The 19,916-nt window shown below is 33.3% G+C and overlaps 2 protein-coding genes across 2 annotated transcripts in view; one reads left to right on the forward strand and one right to left on the reverse strand.

Moving 5' to 3' along the window:
* LOC132558529 (UPF0696 protein C11orf68 homolog) overlaps positions 1 to 19,916 on the reverse strand; it is a 38,292-nt gene that overhangs the window by 12,775 nt on the left and 5,601 nt on the right. The window lies entirely within an intron of this gene.
* On the forward strand, positions 82 to 14,208 carry LOC132558648 (tubulin epsilon and delta complex protein 1-like). The gene is made up of 8 exons (XM_060223247.1): positions 82 to 196; positions 2,413 to 2,512; positions 3,083 to 3,288; positions 3,984 to 4,148; positions 4,386 to 4,484; positions 6,323 to 6,409; positions 12,232 to 12,420; positions 12,548 to 14,208. The coding sequence occupies exons 1-8, from the start codon at positions 83 to 85 to the stop codon at positions 12,938 to 12,940; spliced, it is 1,353 nt and encodes a 450-aa protein (XP_060079230.1). The 5' UTR covers position 82; the 3' UTR covers positions 12,941 to 14,208.

Consider the following 19,916-nt stretch of genomic DNA (forward strand, 5'->3'; position numbering starts at 1 on the left):
GTGAAATTCTACATGTGGATCATCACTAAAATGGATGTTTGGCGTTAAATTATATGAAATTATGAGGGGTTGAATTCGTAAAATGTCTCAAGTAAGAGAAACCATTGAACTCCTAACAAAACTGTTGAGAAGAAACGGTACTTCGAAGATTAAGGCGGAAGTTTTCCGACTGGCAAAATTTAATAACGATGAAGCTGTAAGTTGAATACATGTAAGCCTATCGTTTAGGTCAACTGCAGCACCTGCAGTTAACCATTGGCGTCCGGCCTTTGGAATGGCTGGTTTATGTGTATAGATATTGGCACAAACAGTAGTCCCTGAACACCTTCCATTTTGTTTACATTATGATTATAACGGGCTCATAAAAGAAACAAAAAACAATTTAACACCTGTAGTTAATCATCTACACGAAGGCTAAACAGTACTGCAAGTTAAAATCTTCATTTGGTTTTTATTGGTGACTGTCTGGAGGGGTTTGTTTGGACAGAGATGTCTCGTGTTAACCTTTTCCCACTGCATTAACTATTATGCACAAACAAATGTATTACATTAATCGTTACTAAGAACATGGGTTTAAATATGTCAACATTTGTTATTTTCTTGGATGTTTGGTTACAGGTTTTTTCCATTTCTGTGACCCCTCCTTTCTCAAAATGTTATCTCAGTTCCCTCAAAATTTCTGATTTTATATATTGGTGAGCAGTTGGATTCCCAGATGTTATTAATGAGTTTATGGGCATGTCAATGCTACAACACAATAATGTGCATACGTAACAATCTTTTCTGTGACATTTACTATCACCAAATTTTACACCATCTAGTTAAAAGTAACACTGACTTGTAGTTATTTTAGGTATAATCTCTGAATCATTCTGCATATAGAAAGGTCTGGTTGTTGAATCCCTTTCAAAATAAATTAAAAAAGAAAGAAGATACACTTTTTTTTCACTGTCATGCATCATTATGTAAACAATACACTATCACAAATCTAAGTTTCATGTTAAAACTGTTTCAAATGTTTGTAAATGAATATAGGCATAACCTCTGTAGCAGTGTTTTATTAGATAAATAGAGTATATATGGCTATCCCTGAAGTAACACTTTGACGACACATATCATGTGACCTCACTTCACACTCAAAACATGCATATTAACCAAATGTGTGCCTAGAGAGGTAGGGTACCACTGACTATATATATTAAATCATTTTAGGCTGAAATTTGGCATTGTACAAAAATTGTTGCCAAATCCCTTTAATGGAATGCATTTTTATTAATGAAGGTATGGTTTAATCATTTTTTTCCTGGCAGAAAATTTTGAAAAATGAGCTTTATGATATATAACATTTTTCACATCCTATTCAGATTCATATGTTTATTTTTTATAATTTCTGTGCCACCTGGAGCATTCCAACAAATTTACAGGAATGTGGCCTTATATTAATTGGAAGTTATTAATTAACAGTTACCAGACATTTATGTGATATTAATGACAAGGCCAGATGACATGCTGCATATAGATACTGTTGATTATATATTATCATAGATATTGGCATTGTACAATTACATAGATACTGGTCAGGCATCATATAATTATATAAACACTGGTCAAGCATTGTACAATTCAAAGATGAAAAATTTCCGCCAATCGGCGGATTTCCGCCTTTTTCATGACAAATTTGGTCATTTTTGAGATCGATGCAAATCCGGTGAGAAAAGTTCAGGGGTTGGGGGGTTAGGTATGTCTTGATGATGCATTTTATTTTTAATCAATCTTCATCAACTCCGTTCTTAAATTCTTCAATTTATATGCCCTTATAAACTGTGAATTTAAACATCGAGCAGTTACGAGCACCAAGTTTCTGGTATTGTCAAATCGATAATACGAAGGAAGATAACTCTTACATCAGTCGAACGTTTGAAAGCTATAGTTGAATTACAACAGAGATGAAAAATTTCCGCCTTTTCCAATGCTAGCCACTTTCATCTCTGACAATTACATAGATACTGGTCAGGTATCATATAATTATATAAACACTGGTCAAGCATTGTACAATTGTTATATAGACACTAGTCTAATCTTTTCCAATGATATTGACACGGTCAGGCATACATCAAACAATTATAAAGGCAATGGTTAGACAATGTAGAATTACATAGACACTGGTCCAATTATTTAGACTCTTGTCAGATGTTGTCTAGTTATATCTACATTTGTCAGATGTTGTCCAGTTATATCTACACTGGTCAAATGTTGTCTAGTTATATATACACTTGCCAGATGTTGTCCAGTTATAGACATTTGTCCAGTTAGATAGACTCTGCTCTGGTTAAAAATTGTAAAAGATGCAACATCATACACAGTTTAAGCACTGCAGATGATTTGAAGATTTTGATTTTTTGTTCATTTCAGACTGTCCCATTTTGGAAACTTCTATTTGAGTTACTCTACTTTCTGAAGTATGGGGTGATCGACGATGTAACCGTCAAGGCATATGCAGAGCTTACTCAAGGTATGTTATAAAAGTACTTAAAAGTGTATGTGAGATGCATGGTCTTTAACTCAGTACCCACTTTGTATAATCATATAGAAAGTGGTCACAGTAGATAGGCCAGCCTGACAGGTAATAAGGGATGTAAGTTACATGCATGTGCAAGAGACAGTTGTTGAAGGTAATCCTTAATCTAAAAAATTAATTTCCATGGCAGGAATTTTCTTGTGTTAAAAGGCATTTATGAAACCAGGGCAGATATTTTTGCTTCACAATAATCAGTGAGGGTTTCTAGATACATGGTTATCATCAGTATTGCAAAATTATCTCAGTCTGTTCATGTTCATATTACTTAGTCATGTAAATTTACCTGTACATATTTTTGATATTGTATTGAAATTCTGTTTTCATTCTTACATTGCATATTGGAGGAAAAAGATATTGGCGGTGATATACATTGTACATGTATATACTACCACTATAGAACATATATCTGTAATCATATGCCTTTACCTGCTTACAATACTAATGTATGTATATCAGGTATGTAAAAAGAATGCTTGTTTTTGAAGAAATGTTTCATCTTTACAGAAGAACTAGCTGTGTATGTGAAGAAGAGTATGCAGAGCCGAGGGTTCTACTCCAAAGAGTTTTCATTACTGCCCAATGATATGAGCTCAGGTAGCAGGGAGCTACTACTGGCTTTTGCTTGGCTCATGTGTAAAGAGAACGTGATTGTTAAATTCATGGAACAATGTTCCTCCCCTGTAGATGAAAACACACTATCTGTGTATGAGGTTTGTATAACTGATAGAATTTAATTGAAAAATGAATTTTAAACTCAACTGCATATCCATACAAAATATCTCATCAAAAATTGGAACTTTATCAGGTTTTCCAACTGAAGATCTAATAACAGCCCATTCTGTTTTAGCCACTTTTCAGTTTTAAGTATAAGATATCCATCTTTAGCCCACCATCATCACATGATCTGCTGTTTAAATCACCCTTTGTCTGTGGTCTGTCATCCATCTCTCTGTAAACAATTATTGTTATTGCTAATTCTTCCGAAGTACTGGAAGGATCAAACTTAGTGTGGAGATTCTGTTGTGCCTGTTTTTAATTTGATGGAGAAAACAGAATGGCCAGCAAGCTATATTCCATGATTTTTATAGTTGAATTTTGTTATTGCTGTTTCTTTGGAAGTTTTTGAATGATATTTCTGAAACAAATGTAGGTTTCTTTCCATCTCTAGTTGTGCCGATTTAATTTTTAAGCTCTTTAAACTTTAAACTTTAAACTTTATAAAGTGTTACATTTGGACCCTCTACCTATGATATCAAATACTCTAAGCTCTTATGAAATTGATTTAAAGGTTTTCTTAGCTTATATTGATACTTTTTACAAGTAATCTTATCATATTTGTTTAATACTGCTTATATTCACATGTTTACAATATCTGTTAACATGTTTGAAATGTCATTCTGTTCAGTTTGATTTGGAAGAAAACATACACTCCTCTAACTACCTAGCCTCCAGTAAGTTCCTGAATCCAGTACAGAGGGTCCAATACCTGCAGCTCCTAAACGGCAAGATGAGATCCAGTCTGAAGCGTCTGTATAGCCTTCAGAGGGAGAAGGTCAAGCTTGACCATAAGGTAAGTATTTTATATATGTAAGATTATACCAAGTTGATATATGCAAAAAGAATGATAATAGTGCTTCAGCTATAGTAATCTAAATTATTCATTTTAAAAGAAAGATTATGAAGATTTAGTAAACCATGCATGATTACAGTCTGTGGGGATAATTTAGGGAGCTTAGAGAGGTTATGATAAATGTCTATAGCACTTTTCTGTTTAGTTGATGTTAATGGATGTTATAATCTACTGTAGGTTCATGAATGTACCCAAGGGGTATCATTGTCACCTGGTGTGTCACACCTCACAGCTCTGGAGGTCCACATGCTTAAACACCCAGAACTGTTGAAGAAGGTAAACATTACTATTTACATACAGAAAACAGCAGATATGAACTCTGTATTGTGATGTTGGAAATTGATAATCACAGATCTACTTTTTCTCTAATAATTGATTACAGCATAGTTGTAAGATAAATTAAATATGAGGCATTCATACATATTTGACTATCTTTCTGATGATATATTGGATCCACCATGCAACTTTAACTTATCAGGTAACTAGGCAGTCTTGGGGAATGCTATTTATGTTGTCAGTTACTGAGATGAATAACTATCTAGTTCAAAATCATTGTCTGGATCTTTTTTTCAAGGTCACAAGTAATCAATGGATATGTTTTAATCTGATTGAAAATACCTTTTATAAGAAAGACCTAAAGGATCCTGTCCTGTAGCTTGTAGTCCAATCATTTTAAAGCAAAAAATAGCTATAAGGTCAAACTAATTGCAAAAGAATTTATTTTTTTGCAGTGTTGAATGTCCATATTAATGTATTCTAAAAGTCCCAAAAGCTCAGTCAGGTGGAACATAAAAAAAAATGAGTATAAACTGATGCTGTTTGGTCTCAACAATATTTAGTAGAAATGGGGGAAGGGGTATTCTAGATATCATAATTGAGTTTGAAACATCATTCGTCAATGTATTATATCATCAAAGATATTATGTCAGCCTTTCATTTTATACCAATTTCAATATCTTTTGACAAATAATCATAATTAGCTCCCTTGCTTAATATTTTGTAAATTTTTGTGCAAAAGTGTTTAAAATACCAATATTTTTATTACATTTATGTCTAATTTTCTATTGGAATATTACAATGACACTCTGCCTGATATTTTAAAACTGATTATGATATAACATCTACAGTACTATTAAACAAGTTCATCTAATGAAAGAAAAATAGTAAAAATCATAGGAAAACTAAAATAATGCATACTTATTTTCCATTTATGAAAATTTATCGATTTATATTACAAAAGCAAGAGTCATATATCATTACAACGTGTGGTTTATCAAGAAAACCCCACAAAATCTTCTAAGATATTTATTTATAAATTATCTCCAGTGCAGATGCCAAAAGAAATAGGCGTTGATATCATACAATTAATCAGAATCATACCTCCCTTTTCATTCAATAATCATTGTTCCCTCGTGTTATTATTACAAATTGGTAAAATCTCATATCCTTGATTTTATATTTGAGTTAATACTGATATCACATCACGTCACTATCAGTTAGTGGTAATTTGACCAAAATGTAGGTACCGTTCAATTTCCATGAATATTGGTATGTATGTGTGGTTTCATAAAAACATAATGATGACATGCATTGATTGGATAAGATTTCTGCCACAAAGTTGCTTCAGATTCATTGAATTTAGATGTCCAATTTTCAAGAAAATGAGTAGATAAATTGACTGTCTCACAAAGACGACTAATGTGGTAAAATTCAAATATTGTCAATATTTTTTTATCAAAAATACCACTAATGTGATAGAATTCAAATACTGTTGGATGCTTATGGCATTACGTATTAATCGTAATTTAGCATGATGTCCATCAATTACATCTGCAGTGGTGTGTTCAAGTCAATTAGTACTTTTTGTTGTTGCAGACAGATATTTCAAATTTGTTACATATCTTCATTGATATCACTAGTTATTACTTTATCAGAATTTGATAGGATAGGATACCTAGGATATTTGGTTTATAATCATAGATTAAGCCTGTTTAACTTTAGAAACGAATGAACTTGAAGAGGAGAGAGGGAGAGAATATATTCATATTGTCTAAGTTATGAGTGGATATACAAAATGTAATCTTTTCATAGAGATTACTTACTTTTTTCTATAGGTGTTTCATTTGCTTGAAAAAGACAATGAGCGACTACAAATACTATTGGTATGGACTGAACAAGAGGAAAGGTTCTGGAAATGGATGGTAAGATAACTGAAGGACTGCTGTAAATCATATTTTTCAAATAAAAAAGCATTTTGTGAGCATTTTATTTCTTGGATAAATATCACTCAATATATTTACTTATACCGTTTTCAGTAGTTTGTGGACATATGATTTGATGAGTAAATGTACCCACAAAATCAACTTAAAAAATCCTCCACAAATATTTATGATTTTACAGTATCATACACTCAGATCTGATTTTACAGTATCATACACTCTGATCTGATTTTACAGTATCATACACTCTGATCTGATTTTACAGTATCATACACTGTGATCTGATTTTACAGTATCATACACTGTGATCTGATTTTACAGTATCATACACTCTGATCTAATGTTACAGTATCATACACTGTGATCTGATTTTACAGTATCATACACTCTGATCTGATTTTACAGTATCATACACTGATCTGATTTTACAGTATCATACACTCTGATCTGATGTTACAGTATCATACACTCTGATCTGATTTTACAGTATCATACACTGTGATCTGATTTTACAGTATCATACACTGATCTGATTTTACAGTATCATACACTCTGATCTGATGTTACAGTATCATACACTCTGATCTGATTTTACAGTATCATACACTGTGATCTGATTTTACAGTATCATACACTGTGATCTGATTTTACAGTATCATACACTGTGATCTGATTTTACAGTATCATACACTGGGATCTGATTTTACAGTATCATACACTGTGATCTGATTTTACAGTATCATACACTCTGATCTGATTTTACAGTATCATACACTGTGATCTGATTTTACAGTATCATACACTCTGATCTGATGTTACAGTATCATACACTGTGATCTGATTTTACAGTATCATACACTCTGATCTGATTTTACAGTATCATACACTGTGATCTGATTTTACAGTATCATACACTGTGATCTGATTTTACAGTATCATACACTGTGATCTGATTTTACAGTATCATACACTGTGATCTGATTTTACAGTGATCTGATTTTACAGTATCATACACTGATCTGATTTTACAGTATCATACACTCTGATCTGATTTTACAGTATCATACACTCTGATCTGATTTTACAGTATCATACACTCTGATCTGATTTTACAGTATCATACACTCTGATCTGATTTTACAGTATCATACACTCTGATCTGATTTTACAGTATCATACACTGTGATCTGATTTTACAGTATCATACACTCTGATCTGATTTTACAGTATCATACACTGTGATCTGATTTTACAGTATCATACACTGTGATCTGATTTTACAGTATCATACACTGTGATCTGATTTTACAGTATCATACACTCTGATCTGATTTTACAGTATCATACACTGTGATCTGATTTTACAGTATCATACACTGTGATCTGATTTTACAGTATCATACACTGTGATCTGATTTTACAGTATCATACACTGTGATCTGATTTTACAGTATCATACACTCTGATCTGATTTTACAGTATCATACACTGTGATCTGATTTTACAGTATCATACACTCTGATCTGATTTTACAGTATCATACACTCTGATCTGATTTTACAGTATCATACACTGTGATCTGATTTTACAGTATCATACACTGTGATCTGATTTTACAGTATCATACACTCTGATCTGATTTTACAGTATCATACACTGTGATCTGATTTTACAGTATCATACACTGTGATCTGATTTTACAGTATCATACACTGTGATCTGATTTTACAGTATCATACACTGTGATCTGATTTTACAGTATCATACACTGTGATCTGATTTTACAGTATCATACACTGTGATCTGATTTTACAGTATCATACACTGTGATCTGATTTTACAGTATCATACACTGTGATCTGATTTTACAGTATCATACACTGTGATCTGATTTTACAGTATCATACACTCTGATCTGATTTTACAGTATCATACACTGTGATCTGATTTTACAGTATCATACACTGTGATCTGATTTTACAGTATCATACACTGATCTGATTTTACAGTATCATACACTGTGATCTGATTTTACAGTATCATACACTGTGATCTGATTTTACAGTATCATACACTGATCTGATTTTACAGTATCATACACTGTGATCTGATTTTACAGTATCATACACTGTGATCTGATTTTACAGTATCATACACTGTGATCTGATTTTACAGTATCATACACTGTGATCTGATTTTACAGTATCATACACTGTGATCTGATTTTACAGTATCATACACATCTACAGTGATCTGATTTTACAGTATCATACACTCTGATCTGATTTTACAGTATCATACACTGTGATCTGATTTTACAGTATCATACACTGTGATCTGATTTTACAGTATCATACACTGTGATCTGATTTTACAGTATCATACACTGTGATCTGATTTTACAGTATCATACACTGTGATCTGATTTTACAGTATCATACACTGTGATCTGATTTTACAGTATCATACACTGTGATCTGATTTTACAGTATCATACACTGTGATCTGATTTTACAGTATCATACACTCTGATCTGATTTTACAGTATCATACACTGTGATCTGATTTTACAGTATCATACACTCTGATCTGATTTTACAGTATCATACACTGTGATCTGATTTTACAGTATCATACACTCTGATCTGATTTTACAGTATCATACACTCTGATCTGATTTTACAGTATCATACACTGTGATCTGATTTTACAGTATCATACACTCTGATCTGATTTTACAGTATCATACACTGTGATCTGATTTTACAGTATCATCTGATTTTACAGTATCATACACTGTGATCTGATTTTACAGTATCATACACTGATCTGATTTTACAGTATCATACACTCTGATCTGATTTTACAGTATCATACACTCTGATCTGATTTTACAGTATCATACACTGTGATCTGATTTTACAGTATCATACACTGTGATCTGATTTTACAGTATTACACTGTGATCTGTATCATACACTGTGATCTGATTTTACAGTATCATACACTGTGATCTGATTTTACAGTATCATACACTGATCTGATTTTACAGTATCATACACTGTGATCTGATTTTACAGTATCATACACTCTGATCTGATTTTACAGTATCATGGTAGGGGATTAAGTATTACTGATATGTATTATGGTAGGGATTTTAATGTATTACTGATATGTATTAATGGTACACTCTGACTGATAAGGTATTAATGTATTACTGATATGTATTAATTAGTATTACTGATATGTATTAATGGTAGGGGATTAAAGTATTACTGATATGTATTATGAGAGTGACTAACATATGTACCAATATGTATTAATGGTAGGGGATTAATGTATTACTGATATGAATTTTGGGAGGGGACTAGAGTATTAATGGTAGGGGATTAATGTATTACTGATATGTATTATGGTAGGGGATTAAAGTATTACTGATATGTATTAATGTAGGGGATTAATGTATTACTGATATGTATTATGGGGGATTAATGTATTACTGATATGTATTAATGGTAGGGGATTAATGTATTACTGATATGTATTAATGGTAGGGGATTAATGTATTACTGATATGTATTATGGTAGGGGATTAATGTATTACTGATATGTATTAATGGTAGGGGACTAATGTATTACTGATATGTATTATGTATTAATGGTATTACTGATATGTATTAATGTATTACTGATATGTATTAATGGTAGGGACTATGTATTATGGTAGGGGATTAATGTATTACTGATATGTATTAATGGTAGGGGACTAATGTATTACTGATATGTATTAATGGTAGGGGATTAATGTATTACTGATATGTATTATGGTAGAGGACTAATGTATTACTGATATGTATTAATGGTAGGGGATTATTGTATTACTGATATGTATTATGGTAGAGGACCAATATGTATTAATGGTAGGTGATTATTGTATTAATGTATTACTGATATGTATTATGGTAGGGGACTAATGTATTACTGATATGTATTAATGGTAGGGGACTAATGTATTACTGATATGTATTATGGTACTGATAAGTATTAATGGTAGGGGATTAATGTATTACTGATATGTATTATGGTAGGGGATTAAAGTATTACTGATATGTATTATGAGAGAGACTAACATATGTACCAATATGTATTAATGGTAGGGGACTAAAGTATTACTGATATGTATTAATGGTAGGGGATTAATGTATTACTGATATGAATTATGGGAGGGGACTAGAGTATTAATGGTAGGGTATTAATGTATTACTGATGTGTATTATGATACTGATATGTATTATGGTAGGGGACTAAAGTATTACGGATATGTATTAATGGTAGGGGATTAATGTATTACTGATATGAATTATGGGAGGGGACTAGAGTATTAATGGTAGGGTATTAATGTATTACTGATCTGTATTATGGTAGGGGACTGTATTACTGATATTAATGGTAGGGGACTAATGTATTACTGATATGTATTAATGGTAGGGGATTAATGTATTACTGATATGTATTAATGGTAGGGGATTAATGTATTACTGATATGTATTATGGTAGGGGACTAAAGTATTACTGATATGTATTATGGTAGGGGACTAATGTATTACTGATATGTATTAATGGTAGGGGACTAATGTATTACTGATATGTATTATGGTAGGGGACTAAAGTATTACTGATATGTATTATGGTAGGGGACTAAAGTATTACTGATATGTATTATGGTAGGGGACTAAAGTATTACTGATATGTATTAATGGTAGGGGACTAAAGTATTACTGATATGTATTATGGTAGGGGACTAAAGTATTACTGATATGTATTATGGTAGGGGATTAATGTATTACTGATATGAATTAATGGTAGGGGATTAATGTATTACTGATATGTATTATGGTAGGGGACTAAAGTATTACTGATATGAATTAATGGTAGGGGATTAATGTATTACTGATATGTATTATGAGAGTGACTAACATATGTACCAATATGTATTAATGGTAAGGTATTATTGTATTACTGATATGTATTATGGTAGGGGACTAAAGTATTACTGATATGTATTATGGTAGGGGATTAATGTATTACTGATATGTATTAATGGTAGGGGACTAAAGTATTACTGATATGTATTAATGGTAGGGGATTAATGTATTACTGATATGTATTATGGTAGGGGACTAAAGTATTACTGATATGTATTATGGTAGGGGACTAAAGTATTACGGATATGTATTAATGGTAGGGGATTAATGTATTACTGATGGTAGGGGACTAAAGTATTACTGATATGTATTAATGGAGGGGTATTACTGATGTGTATTATGAGAGTGACTAACATATGTACCAATATGTATTAATGGTAAGGTATTATTGTATTACTGATATGTATTATGGTAGGGGAATAATGTATTACTGATATGTATTAATGGTAGGGGATTAATGTATTACTGATATGTATTATGGTAGGGGTATTACTATATGTATTATGATATGTATTAGGGGACTAAAATGTATTATGATATGTATTAATGGTAGGGGATTAATGTATTACTGATATGTATTAATGGTAAGGTATTATTGTATTACTGATATGTATTAATGGTAGGGGACTAATGTATTACTGATGTGTATTATGGTAGGGGATTATTATATTAATGGTAGGGGATTATTATATAAATGGTAGGGGATTAATGTATTACTGATGTGTATTATGGTAGGGGATTATTATATTAATGGTAGGGGATTATTATATAAATAGGAGGGGATTAATGTATTACAGAAACAATACCTTCTTTGTACAGGAAAGTGTTCTAGACCTTAAGATGCAGGATATGTCTGTTTCTGGGAGTCAAAGTGCATCTAAAATGATGTATTACAACATTCCACCTGACTGTGTGGGCAGCATGGAGTCAGCCAGAATACAGCTAGAAGAGGCCATTGTTAAATATGAATCTATCATTGAGCAGCTGGAGGATGTCTGGGAGTCAAAGGTAAACAGTCCTCTCAGTCAAACCATTTACAAATAATTGAGCAAATCAAAATCTTTGTCTGGTAGATGTATTTTACAGCAATAGTTGTGATGATTTCCTTAGTCTGGAATATGTTGGTTTGTTACAGAGAAACACAGTAACAGAACAAGAACTAGACCACTTACTGACTTCAATCAACATGGAGATTTCATTACAGCGAGCAAATCTTGCCCTAGATAACACTGAGCAAATGCTGAGGACATATAAGGATCCAGGACTGTTCTACTTAAGAAATACTACAAGTAGTAGCAAAAAAGTATCCAATCTGCAAGTGTCAGGACATCCTAATGACCGATCTGGACATGGTGATGGACCAGATTCACCGACAGACATACGTTCAGAAATAGCTGTTCTTGAGGTACAACTTAAAAGACTTGAGTTGGAGACTAAGCGTAAACAATCCCATTACTGCTGTGATTTGGATGCTATAGCCAATAGCATACCTGACTCTGTCTGTATTCAGCCAAAAGGATATCGGTAATACAAACTGTGTGTTAGTGATAGATACAGTGAAACCCACTGTAGTTGCTGGATCTGCAAGACATTCATTCTACAAAGAAGAGACACATGTTAATAGCAGTCAAACAGTCTTATGAATTGTAGGTGACATCCATACTATATTGTCCTCTTACAATTTGTTGCATTGTTTGATGTCTGATAATTCTCATATACAATATGCTAACGTTTTAAGTAACTCGCCATACTACAGGACATTGCTTTATACCAAGCATTTTTTCTGTTAGTATATGAATTTGTGAATTTTGCAGTATATATAACAGGTCAAATACCAGGTACCAATTACCTACAGTGTTTGGTTGTTTGCTTACTCTTAGATAGGGACCTATTTTATATAGCTTATCGTTATAATTACTCAATTTTGTATACAGTCATGTATTACTTTGGGAACTAAAGTTAATGTAGCGTTATGTCCCTTCATTCAATAAATCATATCATTGTCAGTATATATCTTAAAGCTTAGTGACCATGACCAAATTTTGAATGCATGTTTCTTAAGTTGGCAAATAAAATTCATTCTTAAATTGTGCCCAATCATCTAAATTTTATACTCTTGTAGGTCTTTTGATATTCCATAATCATTTAATAGGTGTTACAATGAGTTAGTGGTGTACTCTGCCTTGTAATTGATGTTGTTAATGGAGATACCTTGTCACAATTTCTGTGAGATGTGCTTGGGTGGGTAGAAATGCTTCCATTTTCTTTTATTTTATGCTCTCTTATCTTGGTGACAGATATGGAGGATAGAGCATGTGTTAACAACTCTAATCGGTGGAGAATATTTAAGATACAAGAATATCTTTCAGAACATATAGTTCAACTGTATCCAAAGTTCTCCTGTATTGGTGTTACAGATATTTATCTGCAGACAGTTGTCAGTTAGTGAGAATCCTGAAATGAAAGGGCACATTTTCAAACCACCACATTCCGTGTTTTAGAATTGTAAGCAGTCAGATGTTAGCAGACGGTGTTTGTCCTCTGTAGATTACCGGTAACAGTTAAATTGAACTAACATCGCCCATTAGATGACATGGAACATGATGAACAGGATCATTTTGGTAGGATATTGGTATTATACAGGCAGGTGTAATTTGTTCATTCATAGGTCCTCTGTAGATGACTTGAGGAATGGCGTGATTTGATTAAATTCAGGAACTGAAAGATATATAAGTATAACTTAATATAATGTAATATAACGGTAGATTCACCTAAGATTATATAACTGCAAAATTCAAAAGAGTTTAAATAATTGAAATATATTTTGGCTGCTGTGTATCAAGCTTAGAACTGTAATGGGAACAGCAAATATCTATCATAGAAACATGTACCTTAAACATGAAACCGGACAGGTCCTGTCAGGGTTTGGAAAATTCTATTGAATGCCAGTGTTAATTCTCCAAAAATCGTGAAACAAGTAGGTAATGTAAATATGAGTATGTTTGTTTAAAGAATTGTTTTTTTATGATTTGTTGATCTGTGATGCATTTGTTGTGTTATTATCACTGTGATGTTTAATTTTGAATTTTTTATATGTAACCTATTAACTTTGATGTACTGACCATGTCGCTTGGTTTATTGTACAGTAATTGCTATGGTAGAAGTACATCAATGTAGTCAATGGTTCAGGAAGGGCTTATATTTTCAGCTGCGGCGGAGTGGTTAAGGTGTCTGACCATCTTTTTCACGAGCCCTCCACCTCTGCCTCAGGGTTTTGACCTATGTTGGGCAGTAGCCAGGTGTTGTCCGCAGGGTTGGTGTTTTTTCCCCCCAGAAATCCAACTCTTCTCCAGCACCCAAACCTGACATGACCTTAAATGAACCTGACATGACCTTAAATAATCCTGGCTGACAATAGAACGTAAAACAACAAGAAACAATTTTGATGATGTGAAACAAAAAGTCATGTAATAAATATTTTTTACTGCTACATTTGAAAGATAATCAATGAGTACTTTGAATATTTTTTTACAATTGTATCATTATGACAGTGTCATTTAGCAGCATTAGGTAATACATAGACATATGTGTGTTACTTTTGTGGTCAGTAAATATAAAATCTTTTTTCAGTATCAGGTTTAACTTGTTTGTCATGATTAAATGATTAAGGTTAAAATCACCACCACTGTTCATTTATCTTAATGAAACTAAGGTTCAATATCTTATCTGCGATGAATTATCATTTCAGATATTCAAACTACCAGCAAAGATGGTTGTCCTTTTAGTGATCAGATACACTGAACAGTAAAGGCTTAATTTAATCCTCTTATGTAAGACTGAATATCTTATCACTGGTTGTGTGCATTTGATGGAATCTCTTCAGCTTGATCAGTTGACCTAGTTAGATCCTTAGCAGAGGCATTAACATAAATCCAGACTTTTGTCACACAAAGTTATTGCCCTTTGTTTACAGTCGCATTGTCCAGGACATATATGTTTATCGTGTTACCTGCTATTTTTACTGTATGTTAGCATATCTAGGAATGGTAGAGTGTTGCATACTGAAAGGTGTTTAGTTTATATAGAAAATCTTTGTTGGAGATTAGGAAATTCTTGATTTTTTGCAATATGTTCTACCTTGTTTCATACCTAACTTATATGGAGTATGTTAAACTGCAGCATTATCATTTCAAAGATTAAAAACATTTCTGAATTTTACAGTATATACAGTTATACAAGTTTTGTATAAATTGACATCATCTGTGTTTAGTCTGTTACGATACATTCACTCTGACACAGTTTACAAATTACATGGATAACACAAGGTAAAACAATGCATATCCATGATATTCACCATTTTAAAAGTCATTCAACTCACATTTTGAAATTGCTTTTGGACTTGTTGGCAGACTTTACATATTTTATTGAAACAGGACTGGGTGTACACGTTATATAATTATTTCCATTTTGTCAAAGGCTTGCTAAGTGTAACAAACCACGATAGCTCAAAGTGCTAATTCAAATGTTAAGAAATTGTTACCTGGTTTTTTTTTTGTTTTCTCTAGGCACAGTTTTTAGGTGCTGATACAGGTTGATGAGGAAAGCAATGTACAAGTGTATCAGTGACATAAAAGTCAAATCTGCTGCTCTGAATTAATTACATCTTTGAATAATTTCTATTTAAATTTTGTCCAATTTATTACATATCTTCATTCTTTCATTTTAATATTGGAATTTTCATAAATTTTTCATCTATATGAAGACTCCAGTTTAATCTTTTCTTGTTTTCAGTTTTGGTGTACTGTAATTATATGATCATAATTTTTTTATTTATTTTGTCAAACCGTATATTTTCAAAATTTGTTAGATTAGATGATTTGTTTGATATTATTCTTTAGTATATGATAGTGGTGAATTACCACTATAACAAACACTTGCCATGTGGAATATATTCTATATGATATTGACATGATTGTGTTTTATACTTTGGCTGTTATTTTATTTATTTAAAAAATTCAATAGTAAAATTTTATTCCTTCTTGTTCTGATTTTAAGATTAATAAATTTGTTTCTTCATATGTGTGTTTATTAGGTGTCTCTTGTATATGTTCATTTTTAGCCCACCATCACCAGATGGTCGGCTATTCAATTCACAGGCGGCCATCTTTGATTTTGACTTCGCAAGTTTGTTATTGCTATTTCTTAAGAATTACTTGATGGATCTCTCTCAAATTTCCTATGTAGGTTCCCCTTTGCCACTTTGATGTGATATTTTGTTGTAAAATTCTAAAATTTTCAAATATTTCAATCTTCTGATATTTTTGTCATCTGATTTACTATAACCATATAATTTTGTGTTTCTAATAGGTTTTTCTATAATTCTTCTCATCATATATCTCCTATAATATAAAATAGAAGTATTTGACCCCTCCCCTATTATCTACAATATTGGACCCCTTCTCCCATTCTCTACAGTATTGGACCCCTTCTCCCATTATCTACAATATTGGACCCTTCTCCCATTATCTACAATATTGGACCCCTTCTCCCATTATCTACAGTATTGGACCCTTCTCCCATTATCTACAATATAGGACCCCTTCTCCCATTATCTACAATATTGGACCCCTTCTCCCATTATCTACAATATTGGACCCTTCTCCCATTATCTACAATATAGGACCCCTTCTCCCATTATCTACAATATTGGACCCCTTCTCCTAGTATCTACAATATTGGTCCCCTTCTCCCATTATCTACAATATTGGACCCCTTCTCCCATTATCTACAATATTGGACCCCTTCTCCCATTCTCTACAATATTGGACCCCTTCTCCCATTATCTACAGTATTGGACCCCTTCTCCCAGTATCTACAATATTGGACCCCTTCTCCCATTATCTACAATATTGGACCCCTTCTCCCATTATCTACAGTATTGGACCCCTTCTCCCATTATCTACAGTATTGGACCCTTCTCCCAGTATCTACAATATTGGTCCCCTTCTCCCGTTATCTGCAATATTGGACCCCTTCTCCCATTATCTACAATATTGGACCCCTTCTCTCATTTTCTACAATATTGGACCCCTTCTCCCGTTATCTACAGCATTTGACCCCTTCTCCCGTTATCTACAGTATTTGACCTATTCTCCCGTTATCTACAATATAGGACCCCTTCTCCCATTATCTACAATATCGGACCCATTTTCCCATTATCTACAATATTGGTCCCCTTCTCCCATTATCTACAATATTGGACCCCTTCTCCCATTATCTACAATATTGGACCCCTTCTCCCATTATCTACAATATTGGACCCCTTCTCCCATTATCTACAATATTGGACCCCTTCTCCCATTATCTACAGTATTGCACCCTTCTCCCGTTATCTACAATATCGGACCCCTTCTCCCATTATCTACAGTATTGGACCCATTCTCCCATTATCTACAATATTGGTCCCCTTCTCCCAGTATCTACAATATTGGACCCCTTCTCCCAGTATCTACAATATTGGTCCCCTTCTCCCATCCTCTACAATATTGGACCCCTTCTCCCATTATCTACAATATTGGACCCCTTCTCCCATTATCTACAATATTGGACCCCTTCTCCCATTATCTACAATATTGGACCCCTTCTCCCATTATCTACAATATTGGACCCCTTCTCCCATTATCTACAATATTGGACCCCTTCTCCCATTATCTACAATATTGGACCCCTTCTCCCATTATCTACAATATTGGACCCCTTCTCCCATTATCTACAGTATTGGACCCCTTCTCCCATTATCTACAATATTGGACCCCATTATCTTCTGGACCCCCCATTATCTACAATAACAATATTGGACCCCTTCTCCCATTATCTACAATATTGAACTTCTCCCGTTATCTACAATATTGGACCCCTTCTCCCATTATCTACAATATTGGACCCCTTCTCCCATTATCTACAATATTGGACCCCTTCTCCCATTATCTACAATATTGGACCCCTTCTCCCATTATCTACAATATTGGACCCCTTCTCCCATTATCTACAATATTGAACTTCTTCTCCCGTTATCTACAATATTGGACCCCTTCTCCCATTATCTACAATATTGGACCCCTTCTCCCATTATCTACAGTATTGAACCTCTTCTTCCATTATTTACAATATTGGACCCCTTCTCCCATTATTTACAATATTGGACCCCTTCTCCCATTATCTACAGTATTGGACCCCTTCTCCCATTATTTACAATATTGGACCCCTTCTCCCATTATCTACAATATTGGACCCCTTCTCCCATTATCTACAATATTGGACCCCTTCTCCCGTTATCTACAATAATGGACCCCTTCTCCCGTTATCTACAATATTGGACCCCTTCTCCCGTTATCTACAATATTGGACCCCTTCTCCCATTATCTACAATATTGGACCCCTTTTCCCGTTATCTACAATAATGGACCCCTTCTCCCGTTATCTACAATATTGGACCCCTTCTCCCATTATCTACAATAATGGACCCCTTCTCCCTATAAGTACAATATTGGACTATTGTGTCGATTGTTTATTTTAATTATCAAATTTAATTTACGTCAACATATTTTCGCGTCTCACAAAACATTGTCTTTGACACCTATTGTTTGACTGTAAACATCATCTCAGCATGCAGGTATGGCTATAATGACAGCATGCAGAATTGCTGGTTTCTTGTTACGTGTATAGAGACTGACATAGAACAAGGCACACACATGCCTAGTATGTTAATTGTGTGATATAGAACCTTGACACTCTGCTGCATATCTGTACTTGGATCCATGGAACTGATTGTGACAAATAAAGTAATAAAAGTTTCCACATTCAGACATTCACCATCCCTCAACACATAGCGGCGTCCCTTCTCTACTCGCAAAACTCTTGGCAATAGTACAAGTAACATGTTGCAATCCAACAACTCGGATACTGTTAAGGAAAATGCTCTGTTTACACACAAGTAAAATTGATAATTTGAAGTTAAGAATTTTCTATTGGTCAAATTTAGTAATACTGATTTTATGAATATAGATACTGACATAATCTCCTTCCCAATGTTTTTTCTGTGTTTCTGTTGTTTTGTATAACAATAATCAGACCACGTATACAATTGTGATGATGGTTGGGGCGTCTCCATGATTTCAGAAAGTGGTAGATATATGGTAAGTGATACTGAACATGTTCGTAAAAATTAATATGAGTTTTCTTCGCAGGAGTAGAAAGCCAGGTATCTTTGGTGATTGAATCTCTTTGTGTCCAATGATACAATGCAATATTTCTCATTTTAATGTCAGATATCATACTTACATGTCACATGATATCTTCTGTCTCCGTGATAATTGAAAAGGGACATTCATGGAAATCTCTTAAGTCTCTTAAATGTGACACTATCTTTTCAATGTGTGTTATTGATATCAGTTGTACCTAATGAATATTCAGAAAGTATCTTACATGTATATAAATGGCCATCC

Source organism: Ylistrum balloti, unplaced genomic scaffold, assembly GCF_031769215.1.
Source record: "Ylistrum balloti isolate Yb309-2 unplaced genomic scaffold, AGI_CSIRO_Ybal_v1 Utg369660, whole genome shotgun sequence".
NCBI lineage: Eukaryota > Metazoa > Mollusca > Bivalvia > Pectinida > Pectinidae > Ylistrum > Ylistrum balloti.